Raw genomic sequence first — 25927 nt, 5'->3', positions numbered from 1 at the left:
GACCCTTCTTGAGCTGATTCAAATCTAACCTCCTTTGACCGGGCATGGTGACTCACACTTGTAATCCCAGCACTTTGGGAGGTTGAGGCCGGCGGATTACTTGAGGTCAGGAGTTCAAGACCAGCCTAGCCAACATGGTGAAACCCTGTGACTACTAAAAATACAAAAATTAGCCAGGCGTGGTGTGCGTGCCTGTAATCCCAGGTACTCGGGAGGCTGAGGCAGGAGAATCACTTGAACCCGAGAGGCGGAAGTTGCAGTGAGCCAAGGTTACACCGCTGCATTCCAACCTGGATGACAGAGGAGACTCCATCTCAAAAAACAAAAAACAAAACAAAACAAAACAAAACTGATCCGATCTCCCTAGGTTTTGTCCTGACTCAATGGATTTTTATAGATCTGGCTTATGTCTAGGAATTGTTTTGTTAGAGTACTTTTGAGTGCTAAGTTCTGTCAGGCACCTGTACACATTAAGAAGTCTCAGATGGCTTATTTTGGGAGCAGAAGTAGTTTTTAGGAGCTTTCATGTTCTTCTTCTACATTTGGGGCCTTTTTCAACAAGTTGGTGTAAACCAGTCAAATGTAAATTATCCTTAGCTAAGGCAGAACCATGAAAATTGCTCATTTTCCCCCTCTTAACAATTTTTCCTTAGTCTGAGTATCATAAAATGAGTAACAATCAAATTAATATTAGGGCAGATCTATTTTTTGGTACATTTAAAATGATTTCACAGTCTTAGAACTGAAAGGGACTTGGAATTTTATCTAGATCAGTTGTCTCCAAATGTAATCAACCTTTCTGGTTGCATTAGAATCACCTGCAAGCTTCTAAATAACTTTTTATTTTTAAAAAAAGAAAAAACTTCTAACTTAAAGTTTTGAGGATAATGCCATGAACTATGGTACACTCTTCTTGATACTCCAGTGTTAACATTTTGCTACCTTTGCTTTTTCTCTTTCTGTGTGTGTGTGTGTGTATGCAATAATTGTTGTCACTGATGAAATATTTGATATTAAGTCATGGACATTATGACCCTTTAATCCTAAACACTTCCATTTTGGTATTAGTTAGTTCTTTGACCTAAATCTCCTAAGAACAAGGACATTCACTTATAAAGCCACAATATATTTATTACATTTGGAAAATTCAATATTGATACAATACCATTATCTAATATAGAATCCATGTTCAAATTTTACCAGTTGTCTCAAAAATGCCCTTTAGAGCAGTTTTTTTATGATCGAGAATCCAGTCCAGGATCATATATATTAATAATATGGAACAGTTCCTCAGCCTTTCTTAGCCTTTCATGACATGGATAGTTTTTAAGAGCACAGGGCAGTTGTGTATACTGTCTTTCAGTTTAGCTTTGTTTGATATTTCCTCATGATTAGATTCTGGGTATACATTTTTGGCAGGAGCGCCATGGAAGTGGTATTATGTATGTCCTTTTTAGTGCTTTGCATCAACAAGGCACATGATGTTGGTTTGTCTCATTCTTGATGATTATGATTGATTGCTTAAGTTGGTGCCTACAAATCTGGAGTTGGACCTACTACTAGCATTTTTTTTTTTTTAGTTCCCATGTAATTCCAAAATAAAGCTGGTTTGAGAACCACCAGTTTAGGCCAACTTTCCACATAGAGCAGGAATCTTTCTATCATTTGAAAGGTGACCCTCTACCCCTTATTTTAATTATTTCCTTGTTTTCCCTAATAACAAACAGAACTCATTACTACTTGGCAGCCTGTTTTTGGATTCCATTGAGTTTTGGTTTGTTAAGTTTGATTGGCATCTATCTTCCTAAACCTTCCATTTTTTTGGATCAGAGTTCTGCTTTCCAGAACAGTACAGAGTGAGTCTAACTCTTCTTCCACATGATGGACTTGCTTTCATGCTTCTCCTGTGTCCTTTCAATGTCAGACCTGGTTTTTCCTTTCTTTCCATTATGGTATGTTTTTCTAGGGCCTGTGCTTTCATTGCTGCAGATAGCTGTAGGCCGGGTGTCCCTAACTTCAGTATCTGCCAACAAGGGGTAACTGTGCAGTTGGGCTATAATCTGAACACTAGGAGGTGATGGTCCTGAAATAGTTCCAAGAGGAGAAAGGCCAGGAAAAAGTTTCTTTCTTTCTTTTTTTTTTTTTTTTTTTGAGATGGAGTCTCACTCTGTCACCCAGGCTGGGGTGCAGTGGTGCAATCTCGGCTCACTACAACCTCCATCTCCCAGGTTTAAGCGATTCTCCTGCCTCAGCCTCCTGAGTAGGTGGGATTACAGGCATGCACCACTACACCCAGCTAATTTTTGTATTTTTTGTGGAAACAGGGTTTCACTGTGTTGTCCAGGAGGGTCTCGATCTCCTCACCTCATGGTCTGCCCACCTCGACTTCTCAAACTGCTGGGATTACAGGCATGAGCCACCGCGCCCAGCCAGAAGTGGGTCTTAAGATGGGTAGGAATGGAGAATTTGTGCAAAAGCACTGGGGGAAATTTGGGCTATTTCCTCTCACTCCATTTTCTCAGTCCAGATTAGTCGTAATAGGATTCTGGGAACTCTGGAGGTATTGTGAACACCTGTAGTGAGATTTGGAAGGTGTGACAGGGAAACATTTCAGATGATCAGGAGTCTGTGCTGCTCCTTAGAATCCTTTCTTTTCTTGTGAGTGTATTAACCAGCACTTAATAATAGTTTCCTAGGCCTGCCAGGCGTGGTGGCTCATGCCTGTAATCCCAGCACTTTAGGAGGCCGAGGCAGGCAGATCACCCTGAGGTCGGGAGTTCAAGAGCAGCCTGACCAACATGGAGAAACCCCATCTCTACTAAAAATACAAAATTAGCCAGGCGTGGTGGCACATATCTGTAATCCCAGCTACTAGGGAGGCTGAGGCAGGAGAATCGCTTGAACCTGGGAGGCGGAGGTTGCGGTGAGCCGAGATCATGCCATTGCACTCCAGCCTGGGCGACAAGAGCGAAACTCCGTCTCAAAAAAAAAAAAAAAAAAAGAGTTTCCTAGGCCTGACCCTCCGAGGTGGTACTTTGGCAAGTCTGAGGTTGGACCTCCTACTAGTTTTTTTTGTTTGTTTTTTTGAGACGGAGTCTCACTCTGTCGCCCAGGCTGGAGTACAGTGGCGCGATCTTGGCTCACTGCAACCTCCGCCTCCTGGGTTCACGCCATTCTCCTGCCTCAGCCTCCCAAGAAGCTGGGACTACAGGCGCCCGCCACCATGCCTGGGTAATTTTTTGTATTTTTAGTGGAGACGGGGTTTCACTGTGTTAGCCAGGATGGTCTCGATCTCATGACCTCGTGATCCGCCTGCCTCGGCCTTCCAAAGTGCTGGGACTACAGGCGTGAGCCACCGCGTCCGGCCCCTTCTAGTTATTTTTAAGCTCCCATGTAATTCCAAAATGAAGCCAGTTTGAGAATCACTGATAGTTCTTGCCCTGATAGTTGTCAGGCGCAAAAAGCCTACAGTAATAAGAGCTTATTGTGATGGCTTGTGTCAGTGATGGATGTGGTCACCACCATAGATATAATAAACTTGGGTATTATAGTTACCAGACCATGTCTGGCATGACTGAAACCTAAGTAAGATGCTCCCTATACTGTGACTATGAGTGTAACTTTCTGCAGAGATGTGGTTAGACCATTTTTAACATGAGGCAGGAAATTTGCCAGTAGTGATTATGACCTTGCCTTTAGCAGGGCAGCTTTGTAAGAGCTGCTTTCATTCTGGCAAAGAAGAAATAGAGAAAAGTTTTTTTGTTTTTTTGTTTTTTTTTCTTTGCTGGATGGTTTAGACTTTTACAGTTCTTTAGCCCTAATGGCATACTTTTTATAAAATCAAGGACAATTTATTCTGGTTGTCGAGAGACAACTTGGATATAAGAGAGACAATAGTATTTGCTTCAGAGTAAATAGTTTTTCTGGATTGGAGTTTTAATAAGAATAAGCTGACTTTCTTGGCTCTTTCTGTCATACTCATCTTGAGATGTACAACCTGGAGAATCCTTTTAAACTTCTTTGGGTTACTACTCTGCCCCAGAATTACTCCACAGAAAGATCCTGTGAGTTTTTGTTAATGTAGGCGTTGGTTCATCAAGAGAAAGTGATAATCAACCAGAGAAATGTTGGGTTAAAAAAGAGAGAAACTGAAGGGACAGCTCTTAAGTTTGCTTAGGAAACTCATGCCATAGCTTAATAGGGCCTTCCAAATGGGTATCCTAAAAGGTTTGTTTGGCACAGGGAGGACCTCAAAGACTTGCTTTCTGCCTAGCATTTCCCCTTCCTCCAGACTTTTAGGTTACATGGAATTTGCCCTTCAGGGCCCAGTCATATCATAGGAGGCTGTGGCTGGCAGGCTGGCTGTATCCTCTGGCCAGCGAAGGCTGTTGGCACTTTCCTGGCAGCTGCTCTCCTTGAGTCGTGTTTGAGCTCAGTGCAGCTTCGTCTGCATCCTCTGTTTATTTGTGTGCATTTATCTTTGCATGTGTCCTGCTACTACTTTTTCTGTCTTTATTTCATTTAAAAATTTTTCTTTGCCATCGTTCTCACCTTTTGGGGACTTGCTCCCAGCAGCTGTGGATCTTTCTGGTATACTTGGTATAGTTGGAAAAAATGATGCAGTCAAATGCCAGATCAAAAGCAGATGGAATTGCATATGCATGTTTGGGTAACTCCTAATCCATTACTTTTAGTGTTATTAATAGAATTAAAGCAATTGCAGAAACATTTTGACCTTTTGACCACTGAAAGGTGCACAATATTGACTTAACTGACAAACCCCCTCTTGAGCTTTCTGTCTCAAAAGTAGCAGAAGCCTCCTGGATAAATTTAGGAATCTCAAAATCTTGTGGGAGAATTATTTTCATCAGTGCTTCTCAAAAAGGAGAGGTCATGGGACTTACTTTATTTCTGCTCTAATTAGACATTGTCAGTAGTAAAAGAGCATAATTGGAATGACTAACATTTTGCCTCTGGTGGTTGATAAAGCACACAATTCTCCCATTTTATCCCAAATTCTGTCTTTAGTTCGAAACAAAATTGGCATTAGAGGACTGTGGGTTGTGAGCTTGAATTGATAGCAATATTACATTTGAATATTTTGCACCTCTCACATAACACATGCCAGCGTTTGCCTCTTTCTTACATAAGAAACATCTTCCTGTGCTGGCTGCCATTTTAATGAAGTAGATACTGCATGCGTTGCTTGGTGCAGGCTCCTGGGGTAGGCACAGTGCAGCGTCAGGGTCCCCTATTTCTCTGTGACTGAGCCCGAGTGCCCCCTTTATCTGGAAATGGCTTTTGGCTGATACCTTGAGCGATTTTTAGTCTGCTCTGTTACTTTCACTGTTGGCTCATTGATTTGCATGCAAGAAGCTATGCAGATGAAAAACTTTTATTAAAAAGCTTATGTGTAAGGCAATGGATGGTTGACAAATGCAGAATCAGAACGATAGGATTGAATGCCTACAAATTGTAAAACCATTTGAAGTTTAAACTGAAATAATAGCAGTGATATTATTGGTATTCATCTTGCCAGAGCTTCCACCAAATGCCTGCCACATTTTCTTGTTCACTCTCCTTACAACCTGGAGACCCTTCCTTCATGGCACACAGGGGATTGCCAGTGTTTAAGAGATGACTTCTCCCCTCTCACAGTCACTGGGGGAAGGTGTCACTGATTAGACCAGTCAGTCTTGTTTGTGGGGGAGTATGCCTGGATTCTGACTTTTATTAGCCCCCAAATGTTGCTGCTATTTTTCTCATTTAAATTTCAGTGGTTTTATGTGTGGTTGTCCCAGTCAGGTGCCCGTCTGCCAGTCACCTTTCTGATGTGATCGCTTGTTAACCCTTTAGAACAATGACAACGAGACGGCCCTGCATTGTGCAGCGCAGTATGGCCACACAGAGGTGGTGAAGGTGCTCTTAGAGGAACTGACGGACCCCACCATGCGCAACAATAAATTCGAGACCCCTTTGGACCTGGCAGCACTGTACGGGCGACTGGAGGTGGTGAAAATGCTCCTTAATGCACACCCCAACCTCTTGAGCTGCAACACTAAGAAGCACACCCCTCTGCACTTGGCAGCAAGGAATGGCCACAAAGCCGTGGTCCAGGTCCTCCTCGATGCTGGCATGGACAGCAACTACCAGGTAGCAGGGTGGGTGGGGGCTCCTCCAATCTCAAGAGACTCAGTCATTTTACAGAAGGCACAAGGACCATGCTGCTGGGCTGTGCTCTTTATTTAGCACGTTTCACATCATGTTTCAAATGCTTCCATTTGCTGACTCATTTTAATGTGACACTTTAAAAACAAATGAACTCCTCAACGAGTCTATTATTTTTTTGTTTCTTTTCAGGGGGTAATCCGTAGTCATTAAACCCTGAAAAGATGTGCTTATGGACTGGCTCTCAAAACCAGAAAAGTTTCATTATCTTCCTATCCATGTGTTCCCACTGCCACCATTTAGCGCCTCCAAAGTCTCATCAGCTTGATGATGCCAGCAAGAAATGCCACGTTTCCTTTCTTTGTTAGCCTTTCCCATTCAGATGAATAATTCCTTAGGTTTTGTGTTGACCAAACCGCATTTGAAGTGAGGGTGTTTCTCTTGTACTTTTCTTCTCATTACTCCTTCCACCCAGGAAGGTAGAGTTCTGAGGCATTTCACCAGTAGATGGCTCTAAGAGTAACTGTTCAGTTATTCACACGTGGCCTGCTGGTGGCACAGCCATGGCCTTGGTGTATGGGCCACAATCATGGTTTTGGAATCCACACAAGAAGAGCTGGAAAGATAATGACAGAGGGCTTTGTGTAGTTTGTTTTATTTTGTGTCCCTTCTTGTCTGTGTCCCCTTTGTCATGTGAAGCCGCACCAAACTGTTCTGATGACATCCCGCTCTGCGCTCTCGTTTGCTTTCCAGACGGAGATGGGCAGTGCTTTGCATGAGGCTGCTTTGTTTGGCAAGACCGATGTGGTGCAAATCCTGCTGGCTGCAGGTGAGAGGTCGGCAGCGCTCTTGTCTACACAGCATGCCAGGGTTGGGATTGTTTCTCCCTAGTCCCCTAGGGGGATTTTTGCTGGCTGTGTTTGAACTCAATGTATGTGTATCTCCACTGGTTGATTACAAGTGTGTAAACTGTTCTTGAATAGCTGGATTAAATGGCTCTGGATGAAAAATGTTGGCCATGCTGCTGACAGCCTTAAATGTCCTAAAATTCGACCCTTTTGGAGGCTGGCTTGAAAATGCTCACTCCCCTGGTCCACCTGGTGTGCCTTTCTAGGAATTGACGTCAACATAAAAGATAACCATGGACTGACTGCCCTAGACACTGTTCGGGAACTGCCTTCTCAAAAGAGCCAGCAAATAGCAGCATTAATTGAAGGTATCATCCTTTCTCCCTGTCTGGGTGACCAGGGGACACACGAATTGAACCAAGCCATTTGTATTTGGTGCAGCACTTTTTATTTTTTTTTTTACTCTTTCCATGTAGATCACATGACTGGAAAAAGAAGTACAAAAGAAGTAGATAAAACCCCCCCACCCCAGCCACCTCTCATCTCCAGTATGGACTCCATATCACAGAAGTCTCAGGGTAAGGTAACTCTCCCCTATCAGTAAAGGGGTGCTCAGCTTGGAAAGAGTTGAACATTCGTGGGCAGAATGGAAAAATCTTGATTTAAATAATAATTTTGGGGGGTTGTGAGTACTTAGTTTATATTCAGTTCATTTTTTGCCAACTACTATGTGAAGTTTTATTGGACTTAGTTTATGCTTTTGACTGTGGGCCTCTTCTTTCCTACTTTATTTTAGCCTCCACCTTTCCAATTGGCTCTGTGAGATCTATTCTGGGATGTGTAGTAGAGAGGATCATCTCAAGATGAATTCAAATCTCAGTGAAACCTTCTTTTTCTAACACACAATCACAACCTAGTGCCTTGTACATAGTTGACGAATAATAAATTTTTTTTTTTTTGAGATGGAGTCTCACTCTGTCATCCAGGCTGGAGTGCAGTGGCGTGATCTTGGCTCACTGCAACCTCTGCCTCCCGGGTTCAAGCGATTCTCCTCAGCCTCCCGAGTACCTGGGATTACAGGCACCTCCCACTATAACCAGTTAAATTTTTTTTTTTTTTTAGTAGAGACAAGGTTTCACCATGTTGGCCAGGCTGGTCTCAAACTCCTGACCTCGTGATTTGCCTGCCTCAGCTTCCCAAAGTTCCGGGATTACAGGCGTGAGCCACCGTGCCTGGCCAATATTTAATGAGTATCATCTGATTGGTAGGTGGGTACATGGCAAATTTTGATAATATATCATATGAGCAACAAATGTGGTCTGGATGGGAGCTTAGGGAGTCCAGCCTAACTATCAGTAGTCAGGATCCACCTTTTCAGATGCATTTAGCAGCCTTTTGGGTCCTTGATATGATGGATACAAAGATAGAATAAAGATTGACACCTTTCCCCAAATATAGATCACAATAAAGAAGGCCAGAAAAACAGAACAAAGCTAAAAATGAAAAAGGGAAAGGGATTTCCCAGAGGAGTGCAGGGCGATAAGGGCTAAAGGGTGCCCAGCTCTCTGTACTGTGGAGTCCTCATCTTCCTCCCACATGCACTTTTTTTCTTGACCTCATAATCTGCTAGTAATGGGATTAGTAGTTCACTGACCTCTTCAAGGATTTTACATTTATGGTTTTGATTATTTACAGGTGACCCAGAGTTGCCTGGGCTCTTAACAGTTGGTAACTTTGCAGAGTCACACGTTTGGATTGCAGGTGCTCCGAGGCTGATAGTTATCTAACAGGCCAAGCTAACAGCTGCACGGGCCTCCAGCTCAGAAAGCCTTTGCCATCCTCTATTTTGCTTGAGCATGTGGAGGCTCTTATTAAAGAATGTAAAGGGTAACTTAAGTTTTTCAGTTACACCTTGCTATATCTTATGGGTTAAGTTTATGTCATTATGGTATTGAGGTATTTTGGGACTTTATAAAGGTCTTGGGAGGTATCCCTTATAGATGTCAATGGTTTTTCAGGGTATAGCCTGTTTAGATCTCAGGGTATAAAGAACAGCTGAAACTATATGTATTCTTGTCCGTGGAACAAAGTAATCATTTTCTAGCTCTGGGTTAGTGTTCGTGAGCGTGGGTGACTAAAGAGGCTTTGGGTTGCTGCAGTGGTTGGAACCTGAGATTCTGCTCCCCTTTAGTGACTCTCTTGCCCTCCATCCTCCTCTCAGGTGATGTGGAGAAAGCAGTGACTGAACTGATTATCGATTTTGATGCAAATGCTGAAGAAGAGGGTCCCTACGAAGCTCTGTATAATGCCATCTCCTGCCATTCGTTGGACAGCATGGCCAGTGGGCGATCATCTGACCGAGACTCCATGAACAAGGAAGCTGAGGCAGCAGGAGTGAAACCTGCTGGAGTGAGGCCTGTATGTGACCTGGGGCTTACACCTCCTGGGGGCTGTGTTGGCTGGCTGGCCCGTGAGGTGATGGGGCACGGGGAAGGGAAGTGTGATCCCTGGTACCAGCTCATGTTTCCGAGGCCTGGAGCCCACTTGTTCTCCTCTTCTTCATGGGGCTCTGCTGGGTCTCTCTTGCTGAGTGTACTAAAACTATACAGATCACACTGAGGTAGAGTTTCATTTTTTCTAGTTTCAGTATAAGCAGCTTGCATCTTTACGTGACTTCATTGGCCTTAGAGCAAACTAAAGCATCTTATTTCTATTTAGCCTTAGTGTTGCTTCTGTCTTTGGAATTTTTGCTGTATATTGTCTGTTTTCTCTCTGAAAAACAGAAACATACAGTGAAAGAAGCTCACTGAAAGGAGTTTCTATCTGTCCTGAGTGTATGCTCACCATCCACTTGCCCTGAAAGGATTCTCCATTTGGATTTAGGCAGGTTCTGGATTCAACAGGGTTGTAGCAGGGCTTAACATTGTATTTATTAGTCTGTGGCATTCCTGTTTTATCTAATTATAATGCCTCTAGCCATTGAGATAATAGGATGAGAACAACTCTGAATTTTTCCTTCTCAAGGTCCACTTTCCCATCTTTCTGTTTCTTTCTCTAGTACAGATCCTCCTTGACTTACAGTGGGATTATATCCCGATAAAGCCATCGTAAGTTGAAAATCTCATAAGTCAAAAACGCAGGCAATACACCTAACCTACCAAACACCATAGCTTAGCCTAGCCTAGGTTAAATGTGCTCAGAATACTTACATGAGCCTACAATTGGGCAAAATCATCTAACACAAAGGCTGTTTTATAATAAAGTGTTGAATAGCTTATGTAATTTATTGAATACTGCACTGAAAGTGAAAAACAGAATGGTTGTGTGAGTACTGGAAGGACAGTTTCTACTGAATGCTTATTGCTTTCCCACAATGATAAGGTTGAAACATTGTACCATCGCAGGTCAGACAGTCTGTACCTGCTTTTACTTCTAGTCTTGTACATTGTTCTCAAGATAACTTACCCTTGGCTTCTCCCCTAGGGTTATGTTGGGAGTGTAGGCCTGAATCACTGGTCCCACTGACCCTCCTTCCTCCACTGCCAGGCACAACAATTTGAGGTTTGGAGCACTGCCCATTAGCTAAACTGACCATTGCTCTAATGAGATCCTAGTGCTAACCCCATCTGGAGACATATTTTCAGGCCTATGTTATTTCTTCCTGTTGGAGGGGCTGGCCTTTCCCTTTTGGTCTGAATCTGGCGTGTGACCATTTTGATGATCCTTTGGCTGCAAGTAGCCTTGTTTCTTGCAGGTGTGCCCTGGGAATGGCCTTATGGTTCTTAGAGTGTTCTTTTTCATTAGGCTCCTTGCTGTGCCCTGCTATGCCCTGAAACACCATTTTGGTATGGATCTTGGAAAGGCCTGCAGTCTAGTGGTAGTCCACCAGAGTGGGTGTTATCAAGGACTGTGACAAAACTCCTTGTGAGCGGTGAAAGCAAGTGCATGTGCTGAGCACCACCAGTATAGCCTTCCATAGACAGCTAGTTTTTTTCACTTATTTTGCTTTTAGGCACAGCTCAAGCAAATCCAGGTTTGGAGGAAGGTGGTGTTTTAATTGGTACTTATAGGTGATGCCCATTAGGGGGCGCTGGAGTCTTTGCAAGAAGCCGCTCGGGGTTACTGAAGAAAGCTGAGAATGAGTTCCTGTGATTGATTTACACAGGTCTCTTTGTTCCCTCCTGCTGTCCTTGTGGCCTCCTTCTCTCCCTCCTGTGGTCCTAAGCAGAGACGGGTGGATGCTTTGCCATTTTTACTTGTGTATGTTGTGGCTGTGCTGTCTTCCTGGCCCTTGGTAATTAACTATGGCAAAGGGCCTGTTTACCTCTCGGTAAATACAATGGATGGTATGTGTAAATCACCGCTGTACTTCTAGGCCCTGCTTCAAAGCTTTCACCTTAGAAAAAAAGAGACACAGGTATTTCTTTTTCCTTCCAGTGTCCCTGGTGATTGTTTCTTCCATGAAAAGCTTCCATATTGTTCTTTCTAGGCTGTTTTGGCCTTAGGAAGGCTTCTAGGATGAGTTCTTTTTGTTGTTGTGTTTCCTTTTTGTTTTTTTTTTCCCCTCAGTTACTTGGTTGTCCCAGGGTTAGTTAACTGGTGATGGATACAGGTCTGCTCCTTTTGCTGTTCTCTTCCTTACAAGGTGGCACTGGGACCAGGTTCCTGCACTTCTGGAGCAAAGAAGGGTGGGGAAAGTGGGACTTAGTGGGACATCTGATATAAATAGCTTTGTTTGGCTTGAGCATACAGGCTTGTTTTGAAGTTGTTGCCGTTGGGCATCCATCTGGTTCCAGGGTCTATGGGAATGACCGACTTATCAAGATAGAATACTGAGCAGTGAAGCCCATTTTAAGAGAGAGATTATGGATGCCAAAATGCTAATGTGGGTAGCTCCTAAAACATAAGAAACATCTTTCCATGCAGATTTTGCTTGGGCTCTCGCATAACTCAGTGTTCTCTGCTTTGACTTTCTGAAATACTCCTGTTTTAACAACACAGTGAACAAACCTACAAGCCAGGGAATGAGCCTGCAGGACAGCTCTTGTTTTGGGTTCCCCACTCCCTTTAGTAGGAACACTGATTCTCAAGCATGACCAGGGCTTTGGAATATAAACAGTGCTAAAGGCCCTGCAGGTACAGTGGCAAATATCTCTTCAGCTTTCAGTTTTCCTTCATCAGGATCATCCTGTGTATTCCTGAAATTGTTTACCCATGATCTAACTTATCCTGTGTCACCTCTTCAGTGACTTTCTTATTCTAGAGCAGGGGTTGGCAAACGACAGTCCACAAGTGTCTGTTTTTGTAAATAAAGTTTTATTGGAGCACAGCCACATTCATCTACATATCATCTGTGGCTACTTTTGCATTATAACGGCAGAATTGACTGCAAAGCCTAAAATATTCACTATATGGCCCTTCCTTTTAAAAATGGGTTTAGATGGGCTGGGCGCAGTGGCTCATGCCTGTAATCCCAGCACTTTGAGAGGCCAAGGCGGGTAGATCACGAGGTCAGGAGAGTCAGACCATCCTGGGTAACATGGTGAAACCCTGTCTCTACTAAAAATACAAAAAATTAGCCAGGTGTGGTGGCGGGCACCTGTAGTCCTAGCTACTTGGGAGGCTGAGGCAGGAGAATGGCATGAACCTGGGAGGCAGAGCTTGCAGTGAGCCGAGATCGCACCACTGCACTCCAGCCTGGGCGACAGAGTGAGACTCTGTCTCAAAAAAAAGTTTTTTTCAAATGGGTTTAGATGAAATAGAGTTTCCTATGATACTTATTATTGAAGGAGGCAACCAAGGATAAGAGAACAGTTTGAGCTTTTTGCTAATAAGTGGGAATAGACCAGTATCAGAGTGTTAACGTTTCAACAGCAATTAACATTTTTGTCCTTGATTACTTTCCTCATTACTTCCTCAGTAACTTTGATTTGTTAGAACAAATTTCACAGGTTGATTTCTTTTGATTCAGTGTTTGCTCTTTCTAGAGTAGACTGAAAAGTGAGCCACTGATTTTCCTAAGGTAAAGTTTTATATGTCAGTATTATGAAGGAAATTTTCTAACAAGGCAGTTATATGTTCTCAGTACTGGCATTTCTCACTGTGGTCTAGGATATGAAAGAGGTGTTTATGATCTCTGCTACAGACATCAAAAACCGTAGAGCATGCTAATTGAATTGTGTATGTATGCACAGAGTTCTTCATCTGTTCAGAGACTAAACCTTGACTTTAGTCTCTCAGGGGAATTCCGTACATTATTCTTTTTCATTTCTAAGGGCTAAGATGAGGGCAAACCAAAAAATTCGATACTTGAAAAAAGAGATAGCAAAATATTTATTTTTTTCTCTTCTGCAGAGGGAACGTCCACCACCTCCAGCAAAGCCACCGCCCGATGAAGAGGAAGAAGACCGCATAGATAAGAAGTATTTTCCCTTGACAGCTTCTGAGGTAGAGGGTTGTGGGTTTATTCCCTATTGCTGAAATTTGAGTTTGTTGAAAAGTGCATCGATGCGTGCTTTAAAAGACTTTGCTTTCTCATCTTCTCATCAGCTCTTTGGATTATAAATTTGTATTATGTGTACTAGTAATCTGGAATAAGACCTTTCAAACTCACAAAGAATTTTAATATAGCTCTCACAGACAGGCCCAGTATTGATCTGCCATACCACATGGAAAGTAAAATGTACATTTTCTCCTGGCTCCAATAAGCTGAACAGTCTCACTTTTTGCTTTTAAGCCTCTTGTCTTTTGATACAAGATGTAGAGCTTCCCTTTAATCACTGTTCCCTAGACTGTGCCTCATTAGCAAGCTTTAGTGCCTCTGCCCCAAACATCTTATTCCTGTTTTTGTATTTTTTCCTGTTCATTTCACATGAAGACTCTACACCAGGACAAACATGAATTGAGCCCTGAAGACTCAATTAGAAAAGACATAGGAATTATGTGGGATGGCCGGGGCTGGAAGATCAAAGAAGTTTATTTGAAAAGAATAGTCTACCCTTTTGAAAAGGAAATGTTATCGTGAGGCAAATAACTCAATCACTTAGAAGTGTGAAAAAATTGTGTTTTCCTTAATCTTTCATCTTCACAACGCTCTGCTAACACTTCCTGCCATTAGGAGAATATATCTATGGAATATTTATTGAAAATATTACATAATTTTATTAGTCATTTTGTAGCTCATTCAATGCCCTATTCTCCAATTTAAAAATGCCCTATTCTCCAATTTAAAAATCAGCTAATATAAAACAGTTAATTACTCTCATCACTTTATCCCTAGAAGTTAGAGTTAATGATTTTTTACAGTATTGCCATGGACCATGGCAGGTTCTTTTATTCAGTATAAACACATGGAACCAGAAGGATGGCTTTAGTTTAACAAAATGTATAAATACAAGGAAGCTCTTTTAAAAATGTTGTAAAAGTCAGTGTTGGAGATAGGGGAAGATTTCTATGCTAGGTACAAATTCTGTCCTTAATTCTTGCCTTTAATTACAAAATGCTTATTATAATGTCTCATCTAAGGGTTTCTAGATTTGCAGCCTGTTATTACCACCTCTGGATAATAACCCATTTCTAGTAGATCCAAGTGCACGCAGTAAATCCTTCCATATTTTTATATAAATAGAAGTTTGTCTCATTACCTGCCTCCTTTTTTTTTTTTTTTTTTTTTTAACAAGGAGAGGCCTAATAATAAGCATATTCAGTTGGGGCTGGTTCTCTGTAAATGCCTTCTGCCCCTCTTTAACAAGGACTTGAGTTAAAATTCATAATGCTTGGGCAAGGCTCTTAAAGAAACACTGGATTATACCCAGAACTTTCTATTCTCCCAAGGTTTTCTAAAGCATACAATGTGGCAATAACACAGTGTCAAGAAGTGGTGGCTGGTAGAGAGAAGGGGGAAATCTTCATATTACTCTCCTAGATGGGAGAGTTTGAGATACATTTTCTAAAACTTGCTTCTGAATAGCCTGGAATTCTGGATCAGTTGGACCAGCATAGTCAGTATTTGGAAGATGGTGAAACACTGAATTTGCTAATTTACTGGTGATTATAGGTACCTTAATATAGAGGTGATACGGCCTGCATATGATCCAGGCAGATTTTGTTCATATGCTGTAGTTTGTAGTCTGAATGGTCTTCTTCAAAGTATACTATTATGTATATTTTTTAGACTTTGTTGTCTTTCACTGTCTTTCCTTATACTGTTAAAGCTTTAATACCCTAGACCCTATCATATCTCAGAAGACACTGACTTCATCAAACTTAGGCTTTTGTCTTTGGCAAGCTATCTGCCCCAATATCTGTATTCATATTCCTAAGCCTGGTCATTGTCAGATGACTCATAGAAGCCTTTAGGGGAAGCCAGAGTATACCTAGCTCTAGGAGTGCTTATCAGGTTAATGACCTGATCATGAAACTGGCTTAAAAACATTAGACACATAGACTCACGCACATACACATGCTGTGTAGATGTTTTTGCCCACAGAAGGGGCTGCCATCTGCATCAGGACTGGCTGTAGTCTTCTCTGTGCTCAGATGTGCTAAATATTCATGGAAGTTGCAGCTGCTGGAGTATCTCTTCCCAGAAAGCTCCCACACCCCAACTGGACATTCCATTGGTCACTCTTAGGTGGTGACTGCTCATAGCTTTTCTCTGCAGCAGAAATGTTGCTTTCCACATAGCAGGAAAAAAAAATACACACACACACACACACACACACACACATATATATACATATATACATATATATATATGGCTTTGATTTATTGCCAGCCCTGGAGGAAGGGGGAAAAAAAGATTAAGGAGTAATTTAGTAAAGAGCAGAATCCTTTCTGTTGAAAATCAGTTATTGCCGTATTGACTATGACACAGGGCTTCTGGAGTGGGAGCTAGGAAGGCTCAAAGAAAAGCAGTTTATTGCTTTATTGTGAGGATTTTTAATCCCATAGCTGGTAGGAGCCAGCACCAAGAAGAAATGATCACTCTACTTGTCGTCTGGGTATGAGCAATTGGATGAATTAAAAAATGAAAGAAGAAAATGAGTCCAAACTGGTCCAGAATCAAGGGAATTGACTTTTATGCCCATGGCTCTGTTGTGAGCTTTCTGTATAACCTTGGACAAGTCCCCAGACCTCTCTGGGAACCAGGTTTGTCATCTACAAATGAAAGAGCAGAACCAGGTGCTCTCTGGCTGTTACTGTGATGGTTAGGATCCCTTCCAGCTCTGGCATTTGATGGTTCTCTGCCTCTATTTGTCCTGCACAAGAACTAGGCACAGAGTGAAAGCAGGTCTGGTGGGCCTGATTTGCCACATGGAAGTCATCAGCCCTCTGCTGCATAAGAAGAAAGGATATTATAGGCTGGGCATCCAGGCTGTCAATTACCTACCTCTGAAGGAAGCATGCCCGAGGCTATATGAGAGCTCTTCCTGTGTGTGGAACACTCACTGAATAAGATTTCCAGGGCTCTGTGTAAGTGATAGCTGTAGGTGCGTAAACCTGCAGAACACAAATTCCTGCCTATGATGCCTGTGGTATTAAGTTGACACAGTGTGAACTGTTTAATGGTCCCTGTTTGTTCCCTTAATTGTGTTCCTATGAAGAGGCAAGGAATAAGTAATACGAGTAAATGGCTCATTGTAATGAAGTAGCTTTTAACTTCCAGGTAGCTTGCTGTAAGTAGAGGTTCCTGCTGTGCTTAGCAGAATTTTGGAAGGAAACTGTCATTTTGCCTTTAGAGTGGCAGCCTTGTTAACAGACAGGAGCTGCAGTTTCTCATTTAGTCTGAGGCTACTAGAGTCCTTGTTGTCTCATTAGGCACATAACACAGTGAGCTATGCCTTGAGAAGCAAAAACCCGATGAACCACAAACCTGATGCATTTCCAGTGGGCTGAGGGACATGTCAGAGGAAGGAAGTCTCTGTGTTTGCCAAGGAATCACATTTTTAGGGTAGCATTATTTGTTAGATGGAATTGGGAATTCCCCTCCACTCCCACCCCCTTGTTTGTAATACATTACTTGTCCTAGCCAAACTGATCAAGAAGAGATCTTGAGCCTTGGTTTGCTTTTCTAATAAGTAGGATTTGTCTTAATACTAGCTTATTCTTTTTTCTTCTTATTTTGCCTGTGAAACAGATTGGATTCTTAGGACAACTGGGCCAGAATTATCCTCTAAAGCAAGGATATCCATTCTCTCTCACAGAGTGGCTGTAGCACTAATTGGTGTCTACAGCTTGATTCGAGGGAAAGCGTGGCTACTCTGGTACCAAGACACGCTGTGGCCATCAGGCCCTCAGCTGGTCAAAGCCTTACAGTTGACAGGTGTAGGAGCCAGCTCTGGTTCTGTTATTTCATCAGAGACACTTGACTGCCTGGATTAGGAATTTCTCAGTAGACAGCTGCTTTTCCCCCTCCACACTGTAATTCAAACTTTCTAGCCACTTGACTCTTCAGAGCAGAGATTGGTGGAAGTAATTTAAAATTGTATTATCATAAAGGTTATAGGAATCCAGTTTTGGGGATATCCTTCCCTATAACCCTCAGGACCTCTGAAGAAAAGCTCACAAAAAATAGAGATGGACTTACAGACAAGTTTGTTTCTAGTAAATGTCAAGTGTTGAGGGTCACTTGGAAGTCATTTTGGTTTCCTCCTGAGGAGGTGGGAAGGATTCCAGTCTTTGGATAGTATACGTGCATATTAGAAAAGAAACATGGAGAAAGAGGTCTGCCTTCACGATGGAGCATGAAGGCAAGTATTAGCCTCAGAAAAGAGATGATGCAGAACACTGTAGGCATGGGAGACGCAAGAAAGGAAGGATCCTGGATTTTATTTAGCATTTTTTGAAGACTAAAATCAAAGAAAGGGGAGTTTTTTGTTTTTTTGTTTTTGTTTTTCCTTAGAGACAGGATCTTGTTCTGTCACCCAGGCTGGAGTTCTGTGGCACAATCCTGGTTCACTGCAGCCTCAAACTTCTGGGCTCAAGTGATCCTCAGAAAGGGGTGTATTCTAATCAAAGGCCATTCAGATTAGAGGTACGGGTATATGTCCAGAAATGCAGTTGTGATTCTATGTGACACTTGAATTATTCACCTTCTCTTTTCCACCTTTCTTCTTCTTTGATGCAAAAAGAGCCAATGATCTCGAATTTGTTCCACACTGCCTGTCTTCGTATTAGCCACATGCACAAGATACACTGGATGTTTCTCTCCCTTAGGTTCTGTCCATGAGACCTAGGATTCATGGGAGTGCAGCCCGGGAAGAAGACGAACACCCTTATGAACTGTTGTTAACAGCAGAGACAAAGAAAGTGGTGTCGGTGGATGGAAAAACAAAAGGTACATTCCCCACAACTCCTGGCAGAACCAACTCCAAAGGGATTTTTAAAGTTTGTGATCCTGAGTGGAAGGGGAAGATGTCGTAACTATGATATTCCTTGGGCTGTGGTTGTTGGGTTTCACGACGGTCTGGGATGATGGGTACATTATGGCTTTTCATTTCCAATACCTGACCTATATGCTCTAGGTTGGAGTTGGCTGCCACCTTCAGTATGCGAAGCAAGGAAAAGGTTAGGTCAGACTAGGCGCTAACTGTGGGAGGAGAGACCACCAGCCCCACAGCAGAGATTGATTTGGGGTCTCAAATCATAAACCCTCAAGTTAATGCTGTGGAAAAACAAGCTCAACGAGTCAGTCCCTTTGGGTTCAGGCTGACGGCACAGACTCTGCTTTTGAGTCCTGACCTCAGAGTGAGACACTCCTGGAGAGGGGCCCGTGATTGGCTGCCACCCTGTAACTAGAGTGCTCTGTCGCCTTGGCCTACTTTCATTGCCTCTGCAAAATTCAGTTTCCTCTGTAAGGGAGTGAGCGCTGCAGTACTGAGATCCAGCCCATCGATATAAGTGCAGTCACAACAGAGGTGAGTGTGCGCTGCTGGAGAATTTGTGTCAACCCCTGTTCTAAGGAAGAATGATAAGGGGCAATGCAGTTCCCACTGCAGTTTGAAGGAACTCTTGTGACCTTTCCCAGCTCTCTACAGCTTGCAGGTATTAGGGCCTTCATGGGGTATGCGTACCTTCTTTCAACCCTAAGACATTCCATGGTTCAGGTAAGAACAGAGGATGAGATGGTTTCCTTTGAAATGCCCTTTGCTGAGATCTGTCAGTGGGTAGAGGGCGGCAAAGAGAACGTGTGCATATGCGTATGACATTGTAGACTTTATTTTTAATGGTCCTGTTTAAAAGGTTTTCTCTTGCATGCAGACATTGTGGTCATTTTCATAGTGTTTTTTTTTTGTTTTGTATTTTATGGTTTCCATTTGGAGCTTTTTAAAAAAGTTAGAATTTAGATACAGTAAAATTTATCCTTTTTGGTGTGTAGTTCTGTGAATTTTGAAGATGGAGTTGTGTAACTGCCATCACAATAAAAATATAGAACAGTTTCATCCCCCAAATTTTTCCATGTTCTTTTGTAGTCAACCCCTCTCCCTTCCCTTATTTCTCACAACCACTACTCTGATGTCTGTCCCAATAGTTTTGCCTTTTCCAGAATGTCAGTCATATAAATGGAATCATACAATCTGTAGCCTTTTGAGCCTGGCCCCTTTCACTTCACTAATACATTTGAAATTCATCCATGTCGTTGCATATATCAATAATTTGTTCCTTTTCATTGCTAGTATCCCATTGCATGGATATACCCCATTTTATCCCTTCTCTAGCTGAGGGATATTTGGGTCATTTACAGTTTTTGGCAATTACAAATAAAATCACTAGAAACATTCACTTACAGATTTTTGTGTGAACAGAAGTTTTCATTTCACTTAGATATGTACCTATGAATGGGATTGCTGGGTATCCCAGCAATAGATGTTTAACCTTATATGAAATATATAATATGTCTAACTTTGTAAGAAACTACCAAACTATTTTCCAGAGTGATTATACCATTTTGCGTTTCCATCAGAAGTGTACGAGAGTGATATACATCTACTTACTATATATATCATCCCTAGCACTTAATATTGTCAGGTTTTAAAAATTTTAGCCATTCTAGTAGATATGCAATGTTAGTTCATGATGGATTTAATTTGCATTTTCCTAATATCTAATGATGTTGAGCATTGATTAATGTGATTAGTTACCATCCTTAATATCTAATTAAATGTCTATTCAAATTTTTGCTCATTGAAAAAAATTAGATTGTTTTATTATTGAGTTGTGAATTCTTTATATATTTTACATACAAATTCTTCATTAGATATGTGATTTTCTCCCAATCTGTGACTTGTCTTTTTGTTCCCTTAACAGTGTCTTTTGAAGAGAAGTGATTCTTAATTTTGATAAAGTTCAGTTTATCCTTTTTTAAAAAAATGGATAAGGTCACTAATCTTTTTTTTTAAGACGGAGTCTTGCTCTGTCACCAGGCTGGAGTGCAGTGGTCCAATCTCGGCTCACTGCAACCTCCACTTCCTGGGTTCAAGCAATTCTCCTGCCTCAGCCTTCCGAGTAGCTGAGACTACAGGCGCGTGCCACCATGCCCAGCTAATCTTTGTATTTTTAGTAGAGCTGGGGTTTCACCATGTTGGCCAGGATTGTCTCGATCTCTTGACCTCGTGATCCACCCTCCTTGGCCTCCCAAAGTGCTGGAATTACAGGCGTGAGCCACTGTGCCTGGCCACCAATCTTTTCTATGTTTTTTTGCTAAAAATTTTATAGCTTTAGCTCTTACATTTAAGTCTATGATCAATTTTGAGTTAATTTTTATATATGGTGTGAGGTATGGATCAAGTTTCATTGTTTTACAAACTGGCTATCCAATTGTTTCTGCACAATTTGTTGAAAAAGACCTTCCTTTCACTCTTGAATTGTCTTTGCAACTTTGTTACTTTTTTCAGAATTGTTTTAGATATTCTAGTTCCATTGTCTTTCCCATTTAGAATCAGCTTATTGATTTCTTCCCCATCCCCACACCCAGTTCTTAGTGTGCACAGCTTGTTGATTTCTACAAAAAGTCCTGTTGGGATTTTGTTTGGGATTATGTTGAATCTATATTGATTGTGAAGAATCAATAACTATATTGAGCCTTCCAATCATCTTGGTAGATTTTTTTTTTTTTTTTTTAAGACAAAGTCTTGCTCTGTCGCCCAGGCTGGAGTGCAGTGGCACGACCTCAGCTCACTGCAACCTCCACCTCCCAGGTTCAAGTGATTCTCCTGCCTTAGCCTCTCGTGTAGCTGGGATTACAGGCATCTACCACCGTGCCTGGCTAATTATTGATTTTTAGTAGAGACGGGGTTTTGCCATGTTGGCCAGGCGGATCTTGAACTCCTGACCTCAGGTCATCCACCTGCCTCGGCCTCCCAAAGTGCTGGGATTACAGGTGTGAGCCACCAAGCCCGGCCATAGTGGTAGATTTTTAATTAAAACATTTAGAAAAGGTGAAGTAGAACACCAATGCCCTCTCTAGTCATTTGATAATAAATTATACTTAAAAAACTAACCCTTAAAAAACAAGCAATTAATGAATGCTGTGTTTGAAAATGGTTCATAGTGAAGGAATAATTTTTAGCATCATGGAGGAGGGAGATTTCAATTCTTTCTTTCATTCAAAGGTTTCATCTGGAACCACTACAAGATAATTGACTCAACCTTTGGAAGAAAGAAAAGTGGAAAGTTAGACTAACTTCATAAGTGGGGCTGGTGTCCTTAGCTACCAAGTGTGCTTGAAAGGGATTTTGTATCCCCATATCAAGAGATCGTCAGGTTAAGGAGGGAACTGCCAAGGAGGACTTTTGGCTACTCATCTGGTCCTCCTATGCTTTGGTTTCTTCCAATTCTGCAATATTGGGCTAAATGTTGAGAGTGGGTGGTATAGAAGCAGATTTAATTGAACCACAGGCTGTGGGATGCGCCTGCCTCAAGGCTTGTTGCTTAGATCACTCAAAGAGCTTTCAGACAAAATAGCTGAGACACTGAATATGAAAATGGGCTCTGCTAGTTTCTTAGAAGCCTTGCCTATCCTGGTAGCCTGGCAGGAAAAGCTAGCCTAGAAGGAGTGCCTGCTAAGGTTGGTATAAATGAGGCACATCAGCAGACCATGTGGTAGGTATTACTGAATCTTTTCTGCATTTCCTTTAATGTCATTGTGTTATGCAGCTTTTATGAATTAATTGATCAGTTTTCAAAAGGCCATGTTAGTGAGACAATCAGAGCTTTTAACCCCTCCTTAGTATAATTAAAAAAACTACAATGTGTGAGGGGTGGTGAGGGAGGAGAGAGACCCTCTCATATTGTTTTATACTCAGAAAAGGAAAGAGAAGCAAAACTAAAGGCAGGTAGCCCGGCACCTAGGAACCAGACCCAAAACCAAGGAACCAGACCCGAAACCAGGCCTCGGCCTGTCTGACCTAAGCCTGGTAGTTAAAATTCTACCCCTGACCTAGCAACTGATGTTATCTATAGATTACAGAAAGACATTGTAAAACTTCCCGGTCTGTTCTATTTCACTCTAACCACTGGTGCATGCAGCCCCTGTCACATACCCCCTTGCTTGCTCAGTTGATCACGACCCTCTCACGCGGACCCCCCTTAGAGTTGTGAGCCCTTAAAAGGGACAGGAATTGCTCACTCATGGAGCTCAAATTTTAAGACACTAGACTGCTGATGCTCCCAGTTCGGATTTTAAGACACTAGCCTGCTGATGCTCCCAGCTGATTAAAGCCACTCCCTTCACTATCTTGCTGTCTGAGGAGTTTTGTCTGCGGCTTGTCCTGCTACATTTCTTGGTTCCCTGACCGGGAAGCGAGGTGATGAACAGATGGTCAAGGCAGCTCCTTAGGCGGCTTTAGCCTGCCCTGTGGAACATCCCTGCGGGGAACTCCAACCAGCCAAAGCGACGCGGATCCTGAGAGTGTTCCCGGGTAGGCATTTGCCCCGATGGGACGCCTCGCCAGAGCAGTGTGTGGCAGGCCCCCGTGGAGGATCAGCACAGTGGCTGAACACAGGGAAGCAACTGGCATTTGGAGTCTGGATATCTACAACTTGGTAAGACTCGTCTTTGGAACTTGCCCACTCCATCTGAGTGGAAGCGTGGCCTGATCACCCACAGTGTGTCTTTATCGGCACTTTGGTTTTGGTTTTGACTTGGTTTGAATTCCTTGACGGGATTGGTCTTGGGAACTTGCCTATTCCATTTGAGTGGAAGTGTGGCCTGATCACCCATGGTGTGCCTGTACCGGCACTTTGGTTTTTGTTTTTGACTTGACTTGGATTGCTTGATACTTTGGTTTTGGTTTTGACCTGGTTTGGATTTCTGGATACTCTGATTTTGGTTTTCATTTTGGTTTGGTGTAAACTACAAAAGTGTGTGTGTGCCCTTTTTACCTGTTCTTTGTTTTGTGGTATGCATGTGGTGTGAGCATGGTGTTTTGTCTCGAAGAAGCATGGGTCAGGCACAAATAAGCCCACACTACTAGGAACTATGTTGAAAAATTTCAAGAAAGGATTTAAGGGAGATTACGGTGTTACTATGACACCAAGAAAACTTAGAACTTTGTGTGAAATAGACTGGCCAGCGTTAGAGGTGGGTTGGCCATCAGAAGGAAGCCTAGACAGGTCCCTTGTTTCAAAGCTATGGCACAAGGTAACCTGTAAGCCAAGGCACCCAGACCAGTTTCCATACATAGACAGTTACAGCTGGTTTTAGACCCCTTCCCCTCCACAGTAGTTAAGAGAACAGCAGCATAAGCGGCTGGCAGAGGCAAGGAAAGACCAGCAGAGAGAAAGAGAGGAAACGACAGGAAGAGACAGAGAGACGAAGGAGTCAAGAAAAGAGAGAGAGAGACAGAGAGAGAGGCAGAAAGAGGAGGAGACAGAGGCAAAAGGAAAGTCAAAGAGAGAGGCAGAAAGTCAAAGAGAGAAAAAGAGAAAGAGAAATATACAAGTAGTTAAGAAAAAAACAGTATACCCTATTCCTTTAAAAGCCAAGGTAAATTCGAAACCTATAATTGATAATTAAAGGTATTCTCCATAACCCTGTAACACTCTAATACCACTTTGTTGTCAGTGTAGTCAGTGTAAACAAGGGCGTATCCCGAAAGCACTGAGGCCTTCCTATCAACAATCCTTAACCCAGTAACCTGCGGATGGCCCAGATGCATTCAATCTGTAGTGGCAGCTGCTTTGCTAATGAAAAAAGAAAAAAAAAGCCATCTATACCAATTCTAAGTTAATTTAGACTAAACAAGGTCTTATTAATAGCAAAGGATAATTGAAATCCCAAACTTACAGGGTTTTCAACAAAAGTAAAGTTTGCTAAAAGTTAACAGTGTAGCATGTATTATAGTAACTTTTAATCTTGTGGCCTTAGACAGTCTAGTCCACAGACATAAAGAAAGTTAACTTAAAAAAAAAAATGGTTATCTTGAAAAAAAAAGGGGAGGAGGCAAAATTTATGTAGAAAGAGTGTTGTATAGTAAATTCTTGTCCTGAAATAAATTAACCAGTTGTTTAAAGAAAAAAATGTTTGTAATAAGTCAGAAAGTTAGCCAGGCGCGGTGGCTCACGCTTGTAATCCCAGCACTTTGGGAGGCCGAGGCGGGCGGATCACGAGGTCAGGAGATCGAGACCACAGTGAAACCCCGTCTCTACTAAAAAATACAAAAAATTAGCCGGGTGTGGTGGCGGGCGTCTGTAGTCCCAGCTACTTGGAGAGGCTGAGGCAGGAGAATGGCTTGAACCCGGGAGGCGGAGCTTGCAGTGAGCCGAGATTGCGCCACTGCACTCCAGCCTGGGCGACAGAGCGAGACTCCGTCTCAAAAAAAAAAAAAAAAAAAAAAAGTCAGAAAGTTGAGACATGTTGAAGAATTGTCTGTGAAAGTCGTGAAAGAAAAAACGTTATAAAAAAATTTATGCAAAAAATGTTGTATAATTTAAAAGTAATAAAGCCTCCTGAGTACTATTAAAGAAACAGTTTATGTGCAGGGTGTATAAGGAAAGTAAAATATACCTTTGGTAAAAGGATTATAAGGAGGCATAAGAATGTGGATTTTTACCTACATTAAAAGGTTAAAAAAAATTATTGCTTTGAAAGTTTAAGCAAGTTTTAAAATGTTAATTGTAAAAAAAAAATTCTGTGTGTAAACATATTAGCTAAAGTTAAAAAGGTATCATTCAGTTTTTCTGTGAACTGGACATTAAAGTAAAAACGCAACAGGTTTTTCTTAAAGCACCAACCTGCTCTTTAACAAAAATTATGAAAGGTTAAAAAGAGTCTATAAAAACTTACCTTACGGTCAAACATGAAAAATTGGATAAATATGTCTATAAGGTTTTATTAAAATTAAGTTTAACATTAATAACATACTAATGTAAAGGTAAAATTTAGTTTATCTGGTATAAAAATCATACAAGAAGCATTATTAAATATAAAATGGTGTTTAGCTTTCTTTGGTCTAAAAACTAATAAAAATCGGTGCTGAAGGAAACATTCATTTTACTAGAGGATCATAGAGGTTAAAGACTTAAAACAAACTTTGGCAATTAAGACAGCATACCAAGATGCAAATGCCTGGTTGGAATGGATCAAATATTCCATCTGCACATTAAACAAAAGCAATTGTTATGCTTGTGCACATGGCAGTCCAGGGGCCCAGATTGTCCCCCTTCCACTAAGGTGGTCCTCCAGTCGAGTGTGGGCTCCATGGTAGCTCTTTTCCAGGATTCTACAGCCTGGAGTAATAAGTCGTGCCAAGCTCTCTCTGCTATATCTCAAAGTCCAGCACCCTGCGGGTCAACCCCTGAGGGCCATCCAGCTTATATCTCCCAACACTAAGTTCACTTCGTGTCTCTCACGACAGGGAGGAAACTTAGCATTCCTTGGAGACCTGAAAGGATGCAGTGAGCTTAAGAAT

At 42.0% G+C, this 25927-nt stretch overlaps 1 protein-coding gene across 6 annotated transcripts in view; it reads left to right on the top strand.

The window, feature by feature from the left end:
- ANKS1A (ankyrin repeat and sterile alpha motif domain containing 1A) overlaps nucleotides 1-25927 on the top strand; it is a 207305-nt gene that overhangs the window by 89882 nt on the left and 91496 nt on the right. For all 6 annotated transcript variants that reach the window (XM_055263821.2, XM_063632245.1, XM_063632244.1 and 3 more), the window contains 7 exons: nucleotides 5857-6153; nucleotides 6922-6997; nucleotides 7283-7384; nucleotides 7493-7594; nucleotides 9238-9434; nucleotides 13371-13463; nucleotides 18234-18354. In XM_055263821.2, the coding sequence (XP_055119796.2) occupies nucleotides 5857-6153; nucleotides 6922-6997; nucleotides 7283-7384; nucleotides 7493-7594; nucleotides 9238-9434; nucleotides 13371-13463; nucleotides 18234-18354 (988 nt within the window). The remainder of the gene's footprint in view (nucleotides 1-5856; nucleotides 6154-6921; nucleotides 6998-7282; nucleotides 7385-7492; nucleotides 7595-9237; nucleotides 9435-13370; nucleotides 13464-18233; nucleotides 18355-25927) is intronic.

The sequence above is a fragment of the Symphalangus syndactylus genome, chromosome 23, assembly GCF_028878055.3.
Source record: "Symphalangus syndactylus isolate Jambi chromosome 23, NHGRI_mSymSyn1-v2.1_pri, whole genome shotgun sequence".
In the NCBI taxonomy this organism is placed as follows: Eukaryota; Metazoa; Chordata; class Mammalia; order Primates; family Hylobatidae; genus Symphalangus; species Symphalangus syndactylus.
The sequence above is the reverse complement of the archived record's forward strand: the minus strand, read 5'-3'. Positions and strand labels throughout refer to the sequence as shown.